General features: G+C 39.1%; 1 protein-coding gene and 1 pseudogene across 1 annotated transcript; one reads left to right on the plus strand and one right to left on the minus strand.

Annotated features, from left to right (window-relative positions):
• Positions 1-245, minus strand: part of LOC137988297 (uncharacterized) — a 1,342-nt pseudogene extending 1,097 nt beyond the window's left edge.
• Positions 246-5,102: 4,857 nt separating this feature from the next.
• Positions 5,103-6,362, plus strand: LOC137988298 (uncharacterized). Its single transcript, XM_068834333.1, has one exon. It carries the CDS (start codon positions 5,103-5,105, stop codon positions 6,360-6,362), a length of 1,260 nt encoding a protein of 419 aa, XP_068690434.1.
• Positions 6,363-24,115: the final 17,753 nt, after the last annotated feature.

Raw genomic sequence — 24,115 nt, forward strand, 5'->3', positions numbered from 1 at the left:
TACTTTTGTTGTAACGGCCTCTGATAGATATCTCCTCTGTTCTAGGTTAGTAACTTTTCGGACAACTTCCTGGTCAGACGGTCGGTCGGGTCTTCTTTGAGCAGCTGGTATGGTCCGTTCTCGATAAGGGTAGACATCTTGGTGTGATAGGTGTCGGTATCCATGACTACGCTGGCGCGCCGTTTGTCCGCTGGGAGCTCCTTGATGGACTCGTCCTCCTTTAAGCGTTTAAGGGCGTCTTCCATTTCCTACGTGGTGTTGGAGTCTGGTGGTTCTGCCTGTTGAAGGATATTGTTAAAAGCTCTCCTGACAGTGTCTCCTCTGAGCGTCGAGTTGTCTGGTGACTGATTCGACCTTGGCGGTAATCTCCGCGACAGGAATGTACGCAGGAGTTACGACGAAGTTTAGTCCTTTCTTCAGCAGGGCTATCTCGGCATCGTCAAAGGACCTAGAAGATAAATTAATAACCCAGTCAGTTTTGTCAACATACGGAATATCAATTTATGACGTAACTGTCTGTTTTTTGCGCAGAAGTTTATCAAATTTCTGTTTATGTCTGTATTTGGTGGTGTTAAAGACTCGCTGGGTGTTGGTCTTGATCTGTTCTATTATCCTGTTGGCGTCGCTTGTCGAGAGAGCGGATGTTATACTCTGTGCTGTGGATTCTGCCTTCTTCTTTGCATCTCCCTTGGCCATCTGTGTCAGTCTGATCCGTTCCCTAAGGAATCTCATGGATGCAAGTTCAGCGACTCTGCATGCACCCTTGATGGGAACTGGCGGTCGAACTTGTAGATCTTTAGGGACAACGCGGTTCTTAATGCACCTTGTTAGGAAGGTGAGAGATGGTTAGCGTAGCGTGCGAGCCTGCTCGCGCAACGCTCATGCCGACGAATCAACATTAGGGCTGTGCGCCCATATTTCTGGTTAATGTCGTAAAAAAGGTTGCTGTTATTCATCGTGGTGAAGTACAACAATAATAGAGTATTTTCGTTTGTCTCACGATGTGGTCACTTGTGATGGAGATCGCGACGTTCGACTGCATACTGCTAGTCTTCATCGGGCGATGAGGTCGACTGGTTACGCGTCACCTTTTAAGCAGAATGCCTCGCTATGATTGGTTGGATTTTAGAAGCTGTGATTGGTGCAGTTCGATCCTCGCTGTTTCGGTGTGTTGTTCCTTCGGCAGTCCGCTGTTGTGCGGTTCTACTGTTCTTGTGTTTCTTGATCGTGGGCATCCATGCTTCCGGAATTTCTATTCCACTATCCCTGTTGATGTTGTTAGGGTGAAGTCTTATGTGAATCGCCTCTTTGACCCTGCGTGTGTACCAATGAGGATCACGATCATTAAACTTTACTTCGTTCCAAAGCGGGCTGTGGCCGGTGTTGTTAGCGTGTTCTGAAACGGCGGAGGTCTGGGTACGGGTAAGTCGGATGTCTCGCTCATGTTCTTTGATTCTATCTGGTATAGGTCTTCCAGTCTAGCCGATGTAGACTTTGCCGCATTCACAGGGAATCCTGTAAACCACGCCATCTTGTTTAGTCGGCTCGACAGCGTCTTTCGGTCGTACTAGATGTGATCTTAATGTACTCTCCGACTTGAAAACAGCTCGTATGCCTTGTTGATGTAGGCAGCGGCGAAGTTATTCGGATAGGCCTTTGGCATAGGGTAAAACCGCAATAGACTTGTACTTGATCGTGGGCTCAGCACTGCTACTCGGTTTCCTGGTATTGGTGTCTCAAATGTATCGAAAAAAAATCTCTATATAATTCAGTAAGTCCCACCACGAGTCAGACCTCTTTCAATCGTTGTTAAATGATGAAAATATAGTATACTTGTATGTCTCTTTAGAGTCACTTCTACTATAAAATAGTGATTGAAGTAAGTAGAATGCAATTTCGCCTAAAATCACACACGAATGAGCGTAGTGCGAGTTCGATTTGCACAGGTAATTTTTGGTTTTGATAAAAAAGCACGACTCGGGCAATTTCAAACCTTAATTTTACAAGAACCCATACCATTACTTGTTTATCATTTATGGAGCCAAATTTGAAACTTCTGAAGCCATTCAAGTCAATGTTTCTTTCTTCCGCCCACATCCGCCACTCAAAAACTTAAAGTGAGAAATTTGTACTTTTACATGGAGTTTAATTTTCGCCCGCAGGTTTCAATTTGTGTCATCTTCCGTTAACTACAGGAAAATTCGTCTAAGCTGAGTTAGACATTTTTTGACCAAACATCTACCGTATTTTATAACCGTAACCATGCAGCGAAATATCCAGTGGCATTTCAGTAATAGCGATATTCACTGTTTATAAACAATTATTTTGATATTCAAATTTTGCCAACCACAAGACAAAAGAACCTTTGTTTCGACAGTTAATAGATCTCTGGTTGGCACACTTATGGCAATAGGTGACGTAACGATGAATATCGCCATTCATGTACGGCCACGTATTAAGGACGTTCGCGCCAATTGTTTCTGCGCATCCTTACTGCGCACGCAAATGCACACGCCACGTCATACACGAGCGCGCGCTAAGTAATAAAATGAGAACTGATAGGGCAAAAGGCCATTGCTATAGCTTTGCCTGGATTTAACGGTCTTGGACTTTCGGTGACCCCTATTTTTCTTTCCAGAAACGGATTTTATTTACAATTATCTCCACGTTGTCCAAAAATAAACAAAAAATCAATGTGGGAAGTTCAAAAAATTTCAAGATTTCTGCTCACGGGCCATCAAATCCTGCCATCTTGCGGCTGCAAGGCGCGTGAAACTGTGGTCGCTAAATGCGAACTTGATCTTTAAGGGAACCTCACCAGTTGACTAAAAAATTCACTTAATTAGTCCACTTAAACAATATTTGGCAGAGAAGATTTCACTTCAAAGATTTAATTGCAATATATTTGGGTTTACAGACACTGGCCGTATTCGATAACGAAGCCCGATTTTGTCACATTTTGGGTGTTTTTCCGGACATGTTCTCTCCAAAACGAAGTCGGTAAGCCCCCATTTTTTTTTAAATTTCTGACATAATTAACTCATCATCTTACAGTGGTAAAAGTTTCAGAAGAAAATCAATGTTGAAAAAATTTCGCACGAACGTCCTTAAGGAAAAAATCCCGCCCTAACTGAATGAATTTGACCCTCTATATTCTAAGGAAATCAAATATTACCTAACGCGAAGTCCATTTACCTATAAATCTATTTTCGAATCAAACCTTTTATGCCAATATCATTAATATGTATTTTTCACTTGTACACTTGTAAATATGATTTCACTTTGATTTTGTTTGTCAAAGGAAGGATGCCGTTAAAATCAAAATTTAAAATGGACGTAATAGATCTCTGCGAATTCTAGATGTCCCAATCAGGAATTTAACAACAGGTTCGTATATATACATTCCATGGATCAGGGGCAAGACCGTAAATTGATAGAGAAACGCTCTTTCATTACTACCCTACGCATAGCTCGCAAAGCGAGGCAATAATTAAAACGGCACTACGCCAAATGGAGTGTGAGTGTGCTGGGTGCCTGAAGGTAGCGGAAACCAGCGTTTATTCAATATGAAGACAAATGTATACTAAAAATACAAGGAATCATCAAAGTCTTATTACAATAAAATATGACAAACGACGAAGATATACAGACTAAAAGACATCGGTAAGGACCAAAAATATACTAACACTGATAGAAGAAATCTTGAAAGATTAATACAATCAATCACAAATAACTAAAAAAAAATTTTCATGAAAAGCACTAGACGACAAACCGACAAAAGCCAAAAGCAAAAAACCAAAAAGTAAAACGAAAAATAATGCAAACGAAAGAGGAAAGAAAATTCCACTGGAATAATACGTCGCCCGTTACAAAAAAAAAAACGGCTAGTGGTAAAAAAAAGCCCATCGGGCCAAAGAAACCCACTGGGAAACGTGGTCCTCGATCGAAATGCGACGCATCACCTAACTCCGTAGCCTGCGAACAGCAGACGCATTTCCGGTCGTCGCTTCTCTCCCTCCGAAAAATAGCGTCTGCGATCTCGAGCTCCAAAACGATTTCCGTGACGTCAGTATTTCTTCACCAATCAGAATTCGGCTCTTATTTTTGTGGAGATAACACGCGTGGGCTTTACGTGGCTACGCGGCTTTACGTGGAGATCTCGATATACGCGAGAAAACCAAAATGGCGGAAGATCGGGAGAGTTCGCTGGACCACGCGTTTGTCAAAGTATGCGATATTTTCGGCTTTGAGAAGCTTAACAAGCACCAGGAAGAAGCAATTCGACAAGTAGTGGAACTGAAAGTCGATGTGTATGTCAATTTGCCGACTGGTTATGGAAAGTCTGTTGTGTTCCAAGCTTTACCTACGGTATTTGCTTCGGTAGATAAATGCGAGAAGAATATTGTAATCGTGATTTCTCCGTTAATTAATCTTATGAAAGATCAGGTGAGCCGTCTATCTTTGCTTGGAGTAAGCGCAATATCACTGAGTGATATCAGTTCGGCGGCGGAGATAAAAAAGGTGGAGAGTGGAGAATTCTCTATCGTTTACGGATCACCTGAATCTTGGCTTGGCGACATTAGATGGCGAAGAATGTTGGCAAGCGAAACCTACAGATCCTATGTGAGAGCAGTTGCCGTGGATGAAGCGCACGTGATTTGCCATTGGTAAGAAATATTATTATCGCTTCAATGAGGTTATTCTTTCATCGTTCTGGACTCCCGGGGAATAGAATTAATAGTTTTAAATGAAAGGTTTTCGTATACAAATGCATATTTAACATGATCTTACCCTAATGTCACACAGTTGACATTGGTTCACACGATTTCTTCAAGAGAATAAAGAGAGTTATTTCTGTATGATGCGATTGCAAGTTTCATATTAGAAGCTATAATACACTAATCAAAAGGTTAACTCAAATGTAATATTGCATCATTTATTGTTGTTCTAGGGGGAAATCGAAGAGCAACAACCTTGCAGCCTTTAGAGTGTGGTTCTCTCGGTTACATGAGATGCGTTCATTATTACCACGCACTCCATTTGTTGCCCTTACTGCTACAGCCACAAAAGATACTAGAGACACAATTTTTGAAGTACTCATCATGAAAGAGCCTCACATTGTTGAGGAAAATCCAAACAAACCCATCATTGCATATGTTGTTAAGTACATGGAAAGGAATGCTCGCCTTTCAGATTATTTTCATTGGATAGCCAAAGAGGTAATTGACAAACACTCCATGGCTACTAGAACAATAATTTATTGTCAGACAATAAAGCAGTGTGCAGTTGTGTATTCAACACTGAAGACCCTTATTGGGGATAAAATTTATGTTGATCCACAGAACAAAGATCTAAAAAGAGTGGTTCTTGAAATGTTACATTCTTGCAGCCCCAAGTCAAATAAAGATCTCATTCTTGAGTCATTTCAGTGTGATGAAGGACACATCCGTATTCTTGTTGCTACAATTGCATTCGGTATGGGTGTGGATTGTAAGAAGGTCTATCGGACAATCCATTTTGGCCCAGCCAAAAATGTAGAAAGTTACTTGCAAGAGAGTGGCAGAGCAGGAAGGGATGGCTCTCAGTGCACCTCTTATCTGCTCTACCAAGGAATGCAACTTATTCATGTGGACAAGGACATAAAGAGTTACATAAAATCAAATGGCTGCCGACGTAAGCAATTGCTGCAATATTTTGATGTGGATTGTTCTCCACAGAATCCTGCGCACCTTTGCTGTGACAATTGTTCAGTCATGTGTGAATGTGGCACATATGAATGCAAACCTCTTGCCTACCCTCTCTATAGAGCTGACCTCCATCTCAATTCAAAAAGAAAACGGTCATCTACAGAGGAACAGAAAACTACACTGGTAAATAAACTGGCTGCATATCACAAGAAGTTGCACACAAATCTGTTACAAAGAGATGCAAGTGGGAAAATGAAATTTCTCACCAACCCCAAGTTTTTGCTTGGATTTTCTGATCTGCAAATTCAACAAGTTGCGGAACACTGTAATGAATTGTTTTCTGTGTCGGACATTTGTACTGTGGTGGAGATATGGGATATGCAGCATGCATTTGAAATTCATGCAGTCATGCAAGACGTATTTGGAGACATGTTAGACATAGAACTGAGTTCAGAAGATGAATGTTCCGATGAAGAGAGTGACTTTCTTGGAAATGATTGGAATGATCTTGTTGTGGACGATGAACTTGCTAATATGGTTATTGACAATCTCAGCTTTTCTCAGTGGGATGAGTCAGCAAATGAATCTGCTGATGAGCAATTAGACGCAGGTGTTCCATTTGCTGCTTTAAACGCAGTTTTAAATTTGAGTTTTGATGCAGTGTTGAACAAATGATACAGTGTTCAAATCATGAATGTAAATTTTGAAACAAAGTTGTGGACAATGTAAATATTGCAGTACTGTTGAGCCAACAAGACTTCTAATAATTTCCTGTGTTGATTCAGAGGGATATTAACAGTGGAATATGAGGTGCTTTTCTTTTGACATTGAGGACAGATACATTTTTTGACTTTCCAATGGCATCTGCTTGTACAGGTGTACCCAATAGAGAGATCAAAGTTTAAACAGGTGATATATATAACACTTTTTGAACATATATAGAATGTCTTGGTCCAGAGTTAATTTCAGACATTTTCGAGGGAATGGGTGTAATGTGCAGTCACATTTAGAAACCCGAAGGATATATGGTAATCTCACCTGTCAGAGTCAATCATTCATTTACATGTATGGAAATGAATTTTCATTTTTCAGAATTTTTACAAAATCAGTGTTTAGCATCCTGTCCAGACCTTTTTTAAAAATAGTTTTTCAGTTACAGATGAAATTTTCTAATCCGTTTTATCGGGGCTCACATATCATTTGACGGTTTCAAAAATAACATCAAGATAAAGATTTACCACATAACACCCTCATTTCAATCACTGAATATTATTATCTTTAATTCTTTACCAGCCAGGTACAATTTCATTCTTGTTATAGCCTGTTCCAGGCATTAAGATAAATGTAAGGTGCAGTTGAGAATTCAAAATAAGGTGAAAAGGGGAAGCATTTAACTCGCCCCTAACTATCTGGGCCTGGTTCCTCAAAAGATAGTTACGTTGAACCCAGGATTAAGCTAAATTTCAGGCAACCTTTTCTCGTCTAAAAACATGAGCCTTCTCTATGACATACGGTAACAGTAACACAAAATGTTACCCTACACAATGCATAGGAATGTAAAATACAAAAATAGATCAAAATTTTTATCCTGGATTAACACTTATCGACCTTTCAGGAACCGGGCCCGGAGGTCTGTAACAGAGTATTCCAAGGCTGCTGCCTAAGAAAATTTTAAAGGGCCCCTCAGAGCTAAACGCTGAGAACTTAGGAGCCCAACATATGAAGTGAAAGGCGTTGCTGTGAAAAATTTAAGAGCCCAGAGCTATTCTTTGGGAGCCCCAGGCTACCGTGCTCCTGTTAGGCAACAGCCTTGTATTCGTGTTAGAAAATTCCCAAAGACTTTTTTCTTTTACAAATTTAATATAACTTATTGTACACTCAAACCTTTAAGTCCTGCTACTATGTGCATCACCCCTATTTACTTTCGTTCATAAAGGGAAAAAAAGTAATGAATAATTGAACCCGACTTTATTCTTATGTGTTCATTTACCCTTCTATGAATTGTATAAAAGTTATTGACAACCCAGTAGATCTTATAGTTAGGTTACATGCATTATTCTAAGCATCGCTAAGGTAATAATTTTATAAAAATAGCATCCATTGTTACTACTTTTACTTGCACACATTTGATAGTCCTCTTAGTAAAAATAAAATTCCCTATTGCTGGGCAGACCTCCAAAATATCTGCAACTGGACTTGAAACTATTATTGGGGGGGGGGGGGGGGGAGGGGGAGGAGGGGAGATAATGTTTTGGCTTGTCCCCCAACACCATCACCACCACCATACAAACGTCTTTAAAACTTGCAACTTTGTGATGGTAAATTTTTTACTTCAAAATGTACCATTTTCCATGAATTTCATGAATAATTTGGGCTTGGAGACACAGAAAATTGGAAATCATTTTAACCTGAATTTAATTTTGACCTGTAACATAATTTATATTCCCTAATTTTGATCCAAGCCAAAAATTTTACAAACACTTTAAAAGTAGGTTTGGAATCAAACAGCTAAAAGATGCCCATTGAATACCCCAGCCTTTTTTTCCCCAGAATTTTTTCAGGGAAAGGGTTCTTCAAACATCATGCTTAATTTTTGTTTTGAAAAGACTTTTTTTTACTTAAGTTTCAAATGACCAGAAGCAATGAAAGAAGTCATTACCTAGCCTTGACACCTGAAGAGAACTTTTTTTTGTGATCATTTGACCATGCATACATCTTTGACATGTCTAGGTTTACCAAAGCATCTCTTTCAAAACCCTTGAAATGCCTGTAACTACGACCCTCTTGGTACTTGAAAACTTCACTTTCATTTAGTTTTTTCAACAGTGCATCTTAGTCAGCTACAGGAAAACGTTGAATATGCTTTCCTGAGCGTATAAACCGCTGAAGAAGTCTGTCCACCTTTCCACTAATGTTCCTGACAGGTTTCTCAGCATGGCAGATTCTTGATACTGCCTTCTCTGAGAGATTTGCTCCAATGTTACAGTAGCCTTGCTTGTTGAAATTGTTACTATGCTCGACTTCTAGGTCATGTGGAATGTTGTTTCCAAGACCTCCATGATTGTTAACAGTCCTGTTCCACACAAAGATCTCTGACTCCTTCTGGCTTAAATTGTTCATTGCCATTGCTTTACTAAATAGTAATGTGACTCACTTGAAACTTGAGGGGAAAATAATACCTTATTACAGCTGAAACTCAGAACTTGCTTGCTCTTTCAATCAGCCTTAGGTTATTCAAAGCAAATAATCCTGTTGTATATTACTCAGATAATAGTCCCCCATAAATGTTTTTCTCACTGCGGTTATGTTATCATGAGAGTATATTTTGACAGGAAATTTCATTGAAATATACAGTATAATATTTTACATGATATCAGAGGCTGTGCACATTTTTCACTAGGCTACAGGAAACATCTATACCAATCTTATTATTCTGGTACTAAACTATCTGGAAGTTCCATAAAAAATTTCACACCTAGTCCTGTGTTCCAACCCCCTCTATTACCACCAGGCTTTTCAGTGGGTTAGCAAGGTGTAACTGTATATTTCGGTGTGGCCACACATTTACAGTTAAATAGTCGCAAGTAATTGTTGTGACTAAAATTGAATTGCTTCATTCATGATGCATGAAAGCAGATATTAAAGGGGAAAACTTTGAAAACCAGTACAAAAGCAGAACTTTACCAACATGAAAGTACCCAAAGGAAAAAAGAATAACTTACAACATCTGACTTTTTGGCCATCTCATTGGAATACTTGTGAAGAATATGGAATACATACACATCCTTGAGAGCTGAAAAACAATCTAAATGCTCCACAAGAACTCTTGATATTAAAACTGTGTAGTTGTGACGCTGAAACTTCTGATCGTCAACAGTGGGAAACAATTTAAGATTTGAAAGGGAAGTAATGTCCCTTGGTAAAGTCTCAAGACAACCTCCAGAAACTCTGTTCATTATTATCTTTGTGGTTGACCCAATGAAAATCCAAGTTTTGGTTGTCCATGGTCATATGCCTGCACTCACGCTTTCCATCAATATTATCAAACGCAATAGCAAAACCAGGATGCATGTTCTTCTTAGCTTGTTTTAGTTCACATTTGGCTTTTGTAGCATCATCAGCACACTGCTGGGTACATGGTTGTTCATTTGAACTGCAACTGTCAGTAATTGCCACTACCTTCCTTGTGTGTTCCTGTACAACTTCCTCCTCACTGGACATTTTCTTTTGTAAGTCCAGAATTTCCTGACCATGATTTTCACCTAACACATCAAATTTTGCACGAACTTTTGCGGCTGAACAGGTGACTTTCATCTTGTATAATCTGCCAAAGGTTGCCTTGTAACGAAAGAGCAAGAGATCAAAATTTTGATTATATTGTTTGTTCTAAAAAATCTACAAGTATTAAGAAATATTAATATCTACAATGCCACGACCCCTCTTCACACTGATAGCCATAAAAAAAAGAATTCACCTTCCTTAACCCTTGATTCAAACAAAATCTAACGTGTAACTGATAAATGTCTGTATGAAACAAAACTATATGAATCACTTTTACAGCTGATTTAATTAATATTAAAAAATTAATTAAGTCTGTTTTAACTCGACTTTCAAAAGCCCCTTGTAGATGCAAAATAATCTATGACTTGTCTTACCTCCAAAGATCGTGATTTGATAAGGATTCCAAGAACTGTTGCACAGCCATTCATGTGTGAGTTTCGCTGCTTTAACAGGATCGACCCTGCGACTGCTATGCTAGGAAGCCATTCTGGAGCAATCTCCTTTAGAGTAGTTGTAGCACATGTCATTAGAAAGGCATAGAAGATAGGCGCTCTTTCTTTCCATTCAAGACACAGTTTCTCGAAATCGAAGTTTACAATCTCTTCCTTCGTGTTGGCTCTTAACATGGAAGGTTATTTTCTGCTACAGATACCATTGATTTGCGACGTCATTAGCTGGAGAACTTTTTCCACGACAATTTTCTTGAGTTTAACATTCTTCAGTATTGCTTTGGCAATGCGCTGTTCGAAACCGGAGGCAATCGCCTATCCAAGAACTGCAAGGTCATCGTTTAATTCCTTTCGCACGGTTTTGCTGGGATATTCAACGGAAAGATATACTTTCGTTTCGGTGATCGATCGTTCTGAAATCTCGCGCGGCGTCTTTGGTGTTGAGGACGACATAGGACACAACTGCATAGGACCAAGAATTCCCGACGATTGTACACAATTTGGTGCTCGAAAAATCGAGAGTGGAGCGATTGGGCTAATGGCATCAAATCCAAAAACCGGCGGAAGCTTTGTAAAAGCAGACACACAAACACATTATCTGGAGGCTTTAGGCTTACTGGTAATGGTGGTTCCTACGAAATTTCACCCGACGGGTTGGAGTCAAAACTTAAACTCTTCCTTGCCTCCGGCGCTTTTGTTGAATCTTTCGATAATCTTTTGATACGGAGAGGTCCGTTACTTTCAAATTTATGCTTGATACCATCGGCGATCTGGTTGACTTTTTTTAAGGCCTTGTTGTAAGCAGTCAACATGTTATAACACAAGCGACATATCGCGAGGTTCTCGCTGCCGACATAAACACCCAAATCGACTCCAAGTGAGCGACGAATTAACGCACCAATCTGCAATTCACTCTTGCCAAAGATCTTCACTTTCTTCTTGAAACTGGGAATTTTATCCTTACACAAAAAACAACCTCCTTCGGCCGAGGTAACGTTTTTCGGCGTTTCTACACTCATGGGTGCATAATGCCACTTCTGAAGCAGTTGTCGGTCCTCGCGATTTCCCGGGTGTCTTCAATAACATCTTTCTATCACTCAATTTCATTGGTCGAGTAAAGAAGAAAAGAAATGACGTCACGGAAATCGTTTTGGAGCTCGAGATCGCAGACGCTATTTTTCGGAGGGAGAGAAGCGACGACCGGAAATGCGTCTGCTGTTCGCAGGCTAGTAACTCCGAGGATTAGAATTTTAATATACAAAATAGGATCAAAGTTAGGCTACAAGACGAACGGCCGTCCGGAAGGCGAGAGAACTTCAAAAACCAAATCAATTGGATTTATAGTAAAGGTACAACGTTGCATGTACTCAACAAACTTGCAGAAAGTTTTGTGAACAAAAGACATGCTCTTATAGTACAAAGAGAGATCGTTGACATGATAAATATGCTTCGAACCGCAGTAGGTAATATTTGCCCTGACTAACATGATGGCTACCTTAATAATTGACTCCCGATGATCACATTCAGTGTGTGTACCTTGAACTAAACTATTAACTAAAAAGCAGTGTTTTGAAAATCCAAGGTCAATATCCTAGCAGCTCTTCTGCCAGATCCAGTAACCACCCCAGTAAGTCAGTCTCATCAGTTCTTGTATGCAGAGTTACTGAATATAATACGAATATAATAGCGCTCCTCCTTGTGACCCTATCATTTTACCAGAGAAGGCCTCCCAACACACGTTCCTAAAATTTCATTCTCCCCCCCACCCCCTCAATGTCTCCATGATCCCCCTATCCATATTAAATAAACTTTCGCTTATCGTGTGATATGCACATGCTGGTAAAGGGGGGATGTTTCTAGCACCCAAGTATCTGTGTACCAGCTGAATGGACTCTCTGTGTGCAAATAAACGAAGAAAACTTTTTTTTTTTGTCAGCAAAAGTGTAATAGTGAGTGGAAAACAAATACTACACACTTAACGACGAAGAGAATGTACAAAGTTTCTCCCCTGGCTATGTTTCTGTGTCTGAACTCATTCAAGCACGACTGATAATCCAATGCGGCAATCACTGAGGCGAAACCCATAACAAATACATCCACAGTGTGGAAAACAAACATTAAAAAATAAAAGAAGAAAACGACAGCTAACATCTCCGTAGAAATTGCCGTTAGGGGCTTTTTCATTGCACAAATTGTCACAGAGCTCTGTACGGGTCCAAGGTGGAAAATCATCCGCATCAGTGCCCAAGGTATCACGCCTTTTATAGTACGTGTTCGTGTTTTAGGAAGGATCAAAATTCAAACACTGACGTCAACAAAGATGCCCCTATTTTGCTTACTAAATAACAGCTATTCACCGAAGAGGAGGTGGCTAGGGGTGGATATTTACCGAGCCGCAAAGCGGCAAGTTAAATATCCACCACTATCCACCGACACTGAGGTGAATAGTTGTTTTAGTCTATACTAAAACATTGAGATAATATAGCACAAAAAGATTATTTTAACTCATTATTCCTCCAACGATTACAATATTTTCGGGCGCAGATCCCGCGCGAGTTGCTCGGATGCACAGAGGTGTATAGCAAAGGATATCCGGAGTTTGAGCAACCAACCAGAGCAAGCTTTGAAAGCTATCCACTGTTTTAGTATACACTACACAAATATCGACGCAGGCGTTGGTTATTGCTATCCGGCCTGTGATTGACCCCACGTGACATGAAGTAGCCAATAAAATCGTCCGAAAATTAATTATAGTCTAATATATTAGTGCTGTTTAACATTTTCTTCGAGGGGGAAAGAGGGATAAGTATAACCCCGCTTTGCTTTATGCTTTATTCTTTCGAGCAAATAATTGTCATGATGTAAGATTTTCTAGCTTTCTATATTAAATGTTTGGACGATTTCTTTCACGTTGGATTTGCATAGGCTTGGCTATAAGACCAACGAAGAACTCCATTGATTTGTTCCATTAACATGGGAGTTTGCTCACAGAGGCATAGTGATATTTAAAAATTCACTTCAAAAGGTAAAAGAAGCTAAACGTGTTCAACCTTAGGTAAATCTCAAATTGTAATCAATTACAAGCCTTTTTGCTTTGATAAAGAGTCAGTTGTTAGCCATCATAACAGGATCAATTCTTGGGTGCCAAAAGGGTTCATGATCCATACTCTTTTTTTGTGAAAAATTTCGTATTTTCAAAGCATCATGCTCACAGATTATTGATTATCTGGTATATTGAGTTCAACTTTTCAGAGACAACTCATTATGCAATGCACTTTTAATAGTCAGTTTTTTTTTTGTTCTTAGATATCCTTTTTTGTGCTAATGAGGCAAAAAGTGTAAACAGGGAGATTCCCATATAGCGTTGGGTTACCGAGTTTTCCTTTTTTGTTATTATTATCCGAGGGGTGTTGCGAGAGTTTATTTCAAATGACAGCTCGTCAAGTTTTGTTCCAATCGCAGAGGGAAAAGGGGTAATTGAACCAATCAAATGTATTTTCTTATGTCAATCGTTCGCAGCGCCATCAGATCAACTTTGGCCTCTTAGGATAGTCTTTTTTTTTTCTTTTAGCGAAAAAAATACCCGTTTCTGGATTTCTAGTACGTCGGTTGATATTGTCGTAGGCTGGGGGATTGTACTAAAAATGTCACTCTTGCTATAGAAGCCACGGACATTGTGAACCGACATACCGGCCGGCCGAAGGGGTTCATTTACTAAGCAAACTGGAACAAAACCAGGATGAAGAGTAATACACCTTGGTTTCGCAAATTTTACATATGCACACACACTTGGCAAGTCTGTTTCAGTCCCCAGTTTGGATTTACCATCAACATTTCGGCTGCGTGGTTTTCCTTAAGGCAGTGTAAAGGGAATTCAGATCAGCCTATGGATTTCATTTGCTAGTATTTAAAACCATGATCGCGTCCGCTCTGCCAGCCACCTCGACATTCTTTGATTTGCCGCTCATCCAAAGAGCAGGCAACTTCCAAGTTGCAGTTTGCCTCGGTTTCGAAGTGCGTCTTAGTGCTCAAATATTGAAAGGGAAATGAATTTGATTTGCTTAAGAATACGCAACTCATTTCCACTTGAATGGTTGTGCACCAGGACTCAGTTTGAAATTAAGACATGCAGCAACTCGGAAATGCGCTATTGGATGAGTCAGTCCAGTTTCGACTTGTCAAACCTCAATACATTTTTGGCAGTGGCAATTTTTAACTGTCTAAATTCCCATGAGTAATACCTATGGCTGTTACAGAAACTTGTCTGCCAGAAACCTACAAATTTTTCAGTAAAAAATGAAATGGTAATTTAAAAGTTTGAACTATCTTGAGTTTTCAGGGAAGTGATTCCTTCCTTGTCGTTTGTTTGTCAGAGTTGTTCGAAAATATCCCGACTGTTTGTTTTCGTTTTGTGGTACTGTGGTTACTGGGCACGTGTGACTGACACCGAATACTTTTTTTTTTTTTTGACACATGCTCAATATGAAATGTCGAGGCGTCTTCGCAGAGTCTTCTTTCCTGTTCCCGACCTACATGTATCTAGGATGATCGAAATAGACTCTGGTCACAGGGTATAATAATACATAGTCAATCAATATATTATGAAGAAGAGAAAAATAGGTTGATTAGAAATTGCCTCGGGCTCGAACTTGACTCGCGCTGCGCTATAACTATGGAAAGATAGCAGTGGGAGAATAGTGAAACACATTATAAAACCATCGGCGATATTCTAAATTTGGCCCCATTGGATTATTTTATTGATTACTGTTCCAATTTCCTACAGAAACTAATAGAAATCAGCTATTAAAACAATTACTTTTCAGAGTTTTACTTCAACTAACAAACGAGAGGTAATTTGGCGAAAGGAATATGGTAAACTATAAAGCCATCTGTTAGCTTTTGAAGGGAGTTAACCTGAGGAAAGGTAACTACAAATGGTAAGTAAATTTTTAAAGCAGAACACGAAGGAAATTGGAAATTTCCATGTTCCTTTTAAAGACAGTTCGTAAAAGAACATCGAAGTTTCTATGTTCCTTTTTCACTTACTGAAAATTTTAAAGAACACAACAGAAATTTCCACGTTCATTATAAGCATAACACGTAAACTGAACATAGAAATTTCCATGTTCCTTTTACGCATAACATGTAAGCGGAACATGGAAAATTCCATGTTCTTTTCCCACATAAAATGTAAAAGAACATGACATTTCCACGTTCGTTTAATTTCGGGTATAACATGTAAACGAAACATGGAAATTTCCATGTTAAGTTTCATCCATAAGCTGTAAAAGAATATGGTAATTTCCATATTCCCTTTTAGAGACAATATGCGAAAGAAAGGGCATATGCATGTTCCCTTCATAGATCAGTGCAGGATCTAACAATTCCATGCTGGTTTGACTGACAGAAGAGTTTTTATTTTTCTTTCGTATGCATATATCTGAAAGGAACTTCCTCACTATCGACATTTTCCGACGTAAAAAGACAAAAAGGAAAATCGATTGTCCTGGTAATTTGCTAGGTTTGATTCTGACCCAAAAAGGAACAGTGTCTTTCTTGTTTTTGTTGTTTTCATATTAAATAAGCTATTCCATTGTCCCACAAAAATGCCTTGGGATTTTCTTAAATGTTACGAACATTGAATGGCTGAAATCCTTTTTCTCCTGGAGTTCTCAGCTGACACGTTTTCTCTCAAAGAGCTTAGGACGCCGAGGGACTTACGTTACTTCGCATTGACTCTACTGGTTTACGGTTCATCAGTCATTTCTAGCCAGTTTGGTGTAGCGTTCTACGAATTAAGTTGCGGAATGGCAAGCCTTGAACTTTTGTGAAAAGTCGTTCGTTGTGAAGTCGAAAGACACTTTCGAACCAATTCCTTGAACACAGTTATCACACACAATCTGGAGATTCAAAAGGAAAGTAAAATGTTTAGAGACATCTGCCTCAAGTCGTAGTATCCATATCAAGACAAAAAAGAATTCGGGCTGCTGAGAATCGAGAATGCGTCAAAAAGGACAACTAAGAACGTTACCGTTTAAAACAAGCGGACTAAACGTTTTTTCAAGAAACATTCGCTTGAAAGCAACTGTCACACGAATGTTCGGGATTATCTTTTTGGTAGATGAACTGCGCGTGAGTATGATCCGCACAAAATAACGTGATTCGGTTAGCCATTGTTAGAAACACATTGGAACTCTTTCTTCGCATATCGTAGTCGGTTTTGTCATGCAAATGCATTAATTAAGAGAAAATTCTCAGTGCCTTTATCTGCTAAGAGTTTGTATTTGGGGAACGGAAACCCGATGGCCATTTCATGTTGGATGGTTTGGTCTTTCAGTTCACATATCTTTTCAAGCTGCCTCGACATTTTGTATTGTAAATGTATTCGGTGTGAGTCACCCGTGACCAGTAACCACAAAACGAAAACAAACAGTCGGGATATTTTCTAGCAACTCTGGCAAACACACGACAAGCAAGGAATCACTTCCTTGGAAACTCAAGATAGTTCACACTTTTAAATTACCATCTCATTTTTTACTGAAGCAGTTGTAGGTTTCTGGCAGACTAGTTAAGAAATACTCATGGGAATTTAGACAGTTAAAAATTGCCACGCTGTTGTAAATTTCACAAATATATTGATGACACGTGGCGATTGATAACGCGCAAAAATAAAAATTAAAAAACAGGTTTGACAAGTCGAAACTGGACTGACTCGTCCAGTTCTTTGAATTAGCCACTATCCACCGACACTGAGGTGAATAGCTGTTTTAGTCTATACTAAAACATTGAGATAATATAGCACAAAAAGATGATTTTAACTCATTATTCCTCCAACGATTACAATATTCTCGGGCGCAGATCCCGCGCGAGTTGCTCGGATGCACGGAGGTGTATAGCAAAGGATATCCGGAGTTTGAGCAACCAACCAGAGCAAGCTTTGAAAGCTATCCACTGTTTTAGTATACACTACACAAATATCGACGCAGGCGTTGGTTATTGCTATCCGGCCTGTGATTGACCCCACGTGACATGAAGTAGCCAATAAAATCGTCCGAAAATTAATTATAGTCTAATATATTAGTGCTGTTTAACATTTTCTTCGAGGGGGAAAGAGGGATAAGTATAACCCCGCTTTGCTTTATGCTTTATTCTTTCGAGCAAATAATTGTCATAATGTAAGATTTTCTAGCTTTCTATATTAAATGTTTGGACGATTTCTTTCACGTTGGATTTGCATAGGCTTGGCTATAAGACCAACGAAGAACTCCATTGATTTGTTCCATTAACATGGGAGTTTGCTCACAGAGGCATAGTGATATTTAAAAATTCACTTCAAAAGGTAAAAGAAGCTAAACGTGTTCAACCTTAGGTAAATCTCAAATTGTAATCAATTACAAGCCTTTTTGCTTTGATAAAGAGTCAGTTGTTAGCCATCATAACAGGATCAATTCTTGGGTGCCAAAAGGGTTCATGATCCATACACTTTTTTTGTGCAAAATTTCGTATTTTCAAAGCATCATGCTCACAGATTATTGATTATCTGGTATATTGAGTTCAACTTTTCAGAGATAACTCATTATGCAATGCACTTTTAATAGTCAGTTTTTTTGTTGTTCTCAGTTGACTGATTAGAAAAAGATATCCTTTTTTGTGCTAATAAGGCAAAAAGTGTAAACAGGGAGATTCCCCTATAGCGTTGGGTTACCGAATTTACTTTTTCTGTTACTATTATCCAAGGGGTGTTGCGAGAGTTTATTTCAAATGACAGTTCGTCTAGTTTTGTTCCAATCGCAGGGGAAAAACGGGTAATTGAACCAATCAAATGTATTTTCATACGTCAATCGTTCGCAGCGCCATCAGATCAACTTTGGCTTCTTAAGATAGTCTTTTTTTTTCTTTTAGCGAAAAAAATACCCGTTTCTGGATTTCTAGTACGTCGGTCGATATTGTCGTAGGCTGGGGGATTGTACTAAAAATGTCACTCTTGCTATAGAAGCCACGGACATTGTGAACCGACATAACGGCCGGCCGAAGGGGTTCACTTACTAGGCAAACTGGAACAAAACCAGGATGAAGAATAATACACGTTGGCATCGCAAATTTTACATATGCACACACACTTGGCAAGTCTGTTTCAGTCCCCAGTTTGGATTTACCATCAACATTTCGGCTGGTTTTCCTTAAAACAGTGTAAAGGGAATTCAGATCGGCCTATGGATTTCATTTGCTAGTATTTAAAACCATGCTCGCGTCCGCTCTGCCAGCCACCTCGACATTCTTTGATGTGCCGCTCATCCAAAGAGCAGGCCATTTCCAAATTGCTGTTTGCCTCGATTTCCAAATGCGTCTTAGTGCTCAAATAGTGAAAGGGAAATGAATTTGATTTGCTTGAGAATACGCAACTCATTTCCACTTGAATGGTTGTGCACCAGGACACAGTTTGAAATTAAGACATGCAGCAACTCGGAAATGGGCTATTGGATGAGTCAGTCCAGTTTCGACTTGTCAAACCTCAATACATTTTTGGCAGTGGCAATTTTTAACCGTCTAAATTCCCATGAGTAATACCTATGACCGTTACAGAAACCTACAAAAGTTTCAGTAAAAAATGAAATGGTAATTTAAAAGTTTGAACTATCTTGAGTTTTCAGGGAAGTGATTCCTTGCTTGTCGTTTGTTTGTTAGAGTTGTTCGAAAATATCCCGACTGTTTGTTTTCGTTTCGTGGTACTATGGTTACTGGGCACGTGTGACTGACACCGAATACTTTTTTTTTTTTGACACATGCTCAATATGAAATGTCGAGGCGTCTTCGCAGAGTCTTCTTTCCTGTTTCCGACCTACATGTATCTAGGAAGATCGAAAGAGACTCTGGTCACAGGGTATAATAATACATAGTCAAACAATATATTACGAAGAAGAGAAAAATAGGTTGATTGGAAATTGCCTCAGGCTCGAACTTGACTCGCGCTGCACTATAACTACGGAAAGATAGCAGTGGGAGAATAGTGAAACACATTATAAAACCATTGGCGATATTCTAAATTTGGCCCCTTTGGATTATTTTATTGATTACTGTTCCAATTTCCTACAGAAAACAAAAGAAATCAGCTATTAAAACAATTACTTCTCACAGTTTTACTTCAACTAGCAAACTAGAGGTAATTTGGCGAAAGGCATATGGTAAATTATAGAGCCATCTGTTAGCTTTTGAAGGGAGTTAACCTGAGGAAAGGTAACTACAAATGGTAAGTAAATTTTTAAAGCAGAACACGAAGGAAATTGGAAATTTCCACGTTCCTTTTAAAGACAGTTCGTAAAAGAACATCGAAGTTTTTATGTTCCTTTTTCACTTACTGAAAATTTTAAAGAACATGATGGAAATTTCTACGTTCATTTTAAGCATAACACGTAATCTGAAATAGAAATTTCCATGTTCCTTTCACGCATAACATGTAAAGGGAACATGGAAAATTCCATGTTCTTTTCCCACATAAAATGTAACAGAACATGACATTTCCACGTTCGTTTAATTTCGGGTATAACATGTAAAAGGAGCATGGAAATTTCCATGTTAAGTTTCAGCCATAAGGTGTAAAAGAATATGGAAATTTCCATGGTCCCTTTTAGAGACAATTCTCGGTTTTCACATGACGTCACAGCCGCCATGTTTGTGCCCCTAAACAAAGAAACGGCGGCCATATTTGTGTCCCGACCTAATCCTCTAGGAATTGAACTCTATTATTATGCAAATGTATTCTTTTGTTTTCGTTGAAAAACATGGCTGTTGATCACGTGATGGAAAACCAACAATATGCGAAAGAAAGGGCATATGCATGTTCCCTTCATAGATCAGTGTAGGATCTAACAATTCCATGCTGATTTGAGGGACAGAAGAGTTTCTATTTCTCTTTCGTATGCATATATCTGAAAGGGATTTCCTCACTATCTACATTTTCCAACGTAAAAGACAAAAAGGAAAATCGATTGTCCTGGTAATTTGCTAGGTTTGATTCTGACCCAGAAAGGAAGTGTCTTTCTTGTTTTTGTTGTTTTCATATTAAATAAGCTATTCCATTGTCCCACAAAAATGCCTTGGGATTTTCTTAAATGTTACGAACATTGAATGGCTGAAATCCTTTTTCTCCTGGAGTTCTCAGCTGCCACGTTTTCTCTTAAAGAGCTGAGGACGCGGAGGGACTTCCGTTACTTCGCATTGACTCTAACGGTTTACGGTTCGTCAGTCATTTTTAGCCAATTTGGTGTAGCGTTCTACGAATTAAGTTGCGGAATGGCAAGCCTTGAACTTCTGTGAAAAGTCGTTCGCTGTGAAGTCGAAAGTCACTTTCGAACCAATTCCTTGAACATAGTTATCCCACACAATCTGGAGACTCAAAAGGAAAGTAAAATGTTTAGAGACATCTGCCTCAAGTCGTAGTATCCATATCAAGACAAAAAAGAATTCTGTCTTCTGAGAATCGAGAATGCGTCCAAAAGGACAACTAAGAACGTTAACGTTAAAAACAAGAGGGCCAAACGTTTTTTCAAAAAACAATGCGCTTGAAAGCACACCAATGTTAGGGATTATCTTTTTGATAGATAACTGCGCGTACGTATGATCCCCACAAAATAGCGTGATTCAATTTTACCCACAGTTAGAAACACACGGGAAACTCTTTTTTCACATATCGCAGTCGTTTTTGTCATGCAAATGCATTACAAGGAAATTGTCACTACCTTTCTCTGCTAAGAGTTTATCTTTGGGGAAAACAGAGCGCCAATGGCCATTGCGTGTTGGATAGTTTGGTCTTTCAGTTCACATATCTTTTCAAGCTGCCTCGACATTTCGTATTGAGTATGGCTTAAACTGAATTCGGTGTCGGTCACGCGTGACCAGTAACCACAAAACCACAAAATGTAAAACAGACAGTCGCGAGATATTTTCGAACAACTCTGGCAAACACACGACAACCAAGGAATAGCTTCCTTGGAAACTCGAGATAGTTCATACTTTCAAATTACCGTTTCATTTTTTATTGAAACATTTATTGGGAAGTTATCTGTTTACAAACGTTGCTTTTGTTGTTCAAATGTGCCAACCAGAGGAACAAAAGACCCTTTGTTTCGACAGCCAATGAGGCTCTGGTTGGCACAGTTATGAATAATAGATGACGTCAAAATATCTTTCCTATAGGTTTCTGGCAGACTACTTTCTGTAACCGACATGGGAAATACTCATGGGAATTAAGACATTTAAAATTGCCAAGCTGTTGTAAAATTAAAAAATATATTGATGACGCTTGGCGATTGATCATGCGCAAAAATAATACAAAACTGTCCTGGACTGATTCCTCCAATTCTTTGGATGAGCGGAAAAGCAAAGAAGAATGTCGAGGCGGCTGGCAGAGTCTTCTCTCCAGTTCCCGACTTATCGAGGAAGGTCGAGACTCTGATCGCAGGGGATAATAATGTATAGTCAAACGATATTTATTAAAGAAGAAAAAAATAGGTTGATTAGAAATTGCCTCGGGCTCGAACTTGACTCGTGCTGCGCTATGCAAAGATAGCAGTGGGAGGATAGTTTTAATTACCGTAATTAATACTACTGCGTCTTCACGGCACTGAACACTAAGTGCGCCTTAGAATTTGACAGAATAAGTTCTATTCATGCAGGTCCTGGAAGGCAATTGCAATTGCACTTGGCCCGAACTGATGGGCAAAAGTGGTGTTGCGAAATGGAAACCAACAAATTGTTTGATCTTAACCTGAAGAATTTTGTTTTAATTTTTCAAAGTTGTTTTGGTTAAAATTTAGAAGGAGCTTTTTCCTCATCATTAGGAGATAAGACTGTCAAAAAAGCCCAAGCGTGTAACAGCTGAAATAGGTGTGAGATAGGGTATCAAAGTTTTGGTCAGCTCTGAAATAGGGTAGGAAAAATCGCAGATTTTGGTCTGAAATAGGGTAAGGGTTTCACTAAGCGGGCGGCACAACCCCACCCAATTTTTTCTGGGAGTATCCCCCCCCCCCCTCCCCTGGGTTATTCACACACAACACTGCACTTGGTATTAACCCAGTCACCGAAGCGCGAATGCGAACTCGATTATTTTGAATAGCTCCTTATTGATTATCAGTAATTGAAAAACAACAAAGAAGAATGATCTTTCACGATGGATTCGCCCTTTAGGTAGTTATGGCGGCGTGCAGCCTCATATTTCATAACCCTTCCGACCTCCTCCAGAAGGCATCCTTCATAGGCGGGAGCTACAAACAAGTGCTCTTAGGCTTTGAAAAAGTACCCCAAAAGGCTGTGCTCCGTGCTGCTTATGAAACTGTTGGAAGATTTCATATGGCACAAATCTAAGCACATTCTGCTGTATTTGAGAAACTTTACGGACAAGATTTATTGACATAGCTTGTATAAAAAATCTGTATTCACCAACTTTGTAGAGAATAATAAAAAAATCAAATGCAAATAAGGACTGACTCTATTGTTAAGACTATGGTTCTTTCGGCGATATATGTGATAATCTCACGACACTCAGTCACTTATTTGATCCTATTTGTTTTATTCATGTTCTTATTCATATTTACACCTCATTATTTACATAAGTTTTACAATCTTCCCGCACGCTTTTCGCACATTTTTACTTTAGGGTGCTTTTTTTTTTTTTTTTTTTTTTGGGAAAATCCAAATACGGATTTGTGATCTCCGATCAATGGATTCTTCAGCGTCAAAGAAACGCAAAATCTGAAAAAAGGATTAGTACATGATCCGTTTTTGGATTGGATTTCGCCAAAAAAAGGCAAAATCCGTTTTTGGATTCACGAATCCGTTTTCAGATTTTCCCAAAAAAACGCACCCTTGACATTCGTATAAATGGGCCCTGATGATGCCGTAGATCGGCGAAAGCAGTGGATTTTGCATTACAGTTTTAACAGTATGATTTGGCCTTATTGAATTTTTAACCTTTTTTAATGCTCCTGGAGGACAACATACAAGATCTGTTGTGTAATTATTTGATTAACGGTTGGGGAAGAAAAAAAATCATGGGACAAAATTCCTTTTCATTAAGAGAGGGTTTTAAGTCCCTGATTAATAGCGATTCTTTATTTTATACTGCAAGTTAGACTTTCCAGTAGCGAGGATTTCAAAATGGTCCCATTTGATGTTATGACCGGTAGAAATAGTATGGTCTGCAACAGCAGAGGCGTGACCGACTTGTGTAAGAGCTTTGAAATGCTGGCACTTCCTATCATGCAATCTTAATTTTGTCTTACCGATGTAGGAGGAATCACAGTCCCAACAAATGGCTTTGTATACTATTTTAGATCTTTGAGAACGACTGAAACGATCTTTGTAAGGAAAAAAATATAAGATTTAACACGTCGAGCAAGAGCCTCACTTTGAAAGCCGAAAAAAGGCAAGACAAGAAAGATATCTTTCTTAGGAACAGTGGTGGTAGGTTCAGCAGACCTATTCTTTTGTCTGTTCAAAACATCATTAATGTGATAACAAAGAACGCCTCTTGGGTAACCATTTTGAAGGAGAGTGTTCTTTAGAACGAAGAGAGTCGACTGTAACAAGGAAAAACTCGAGCAGATGCGTAAACAGGGATAGGTGAGGGTGCGGATTAAATTGATTTTATACTTTCTTGGAGTGAAAGAGTCCCACTTGGTGTAGAGGCCAGTGAAAGTTGTT

Source organism: Montipora foliosa, unplaced genomic scaffold (assembly GCF_036669935.1).
Source record: "Montipora foliosa isolate CH-2021 unplaced genomic scaffold, ASM3666993v2 scaffold_412, whole genome shotgun sequence".
NCBI lineage: Eukaryota > Metazoa > Cnidaria > Anthozoa > Scleractinia > Acroporidae > Montipora > Montipora foliosa.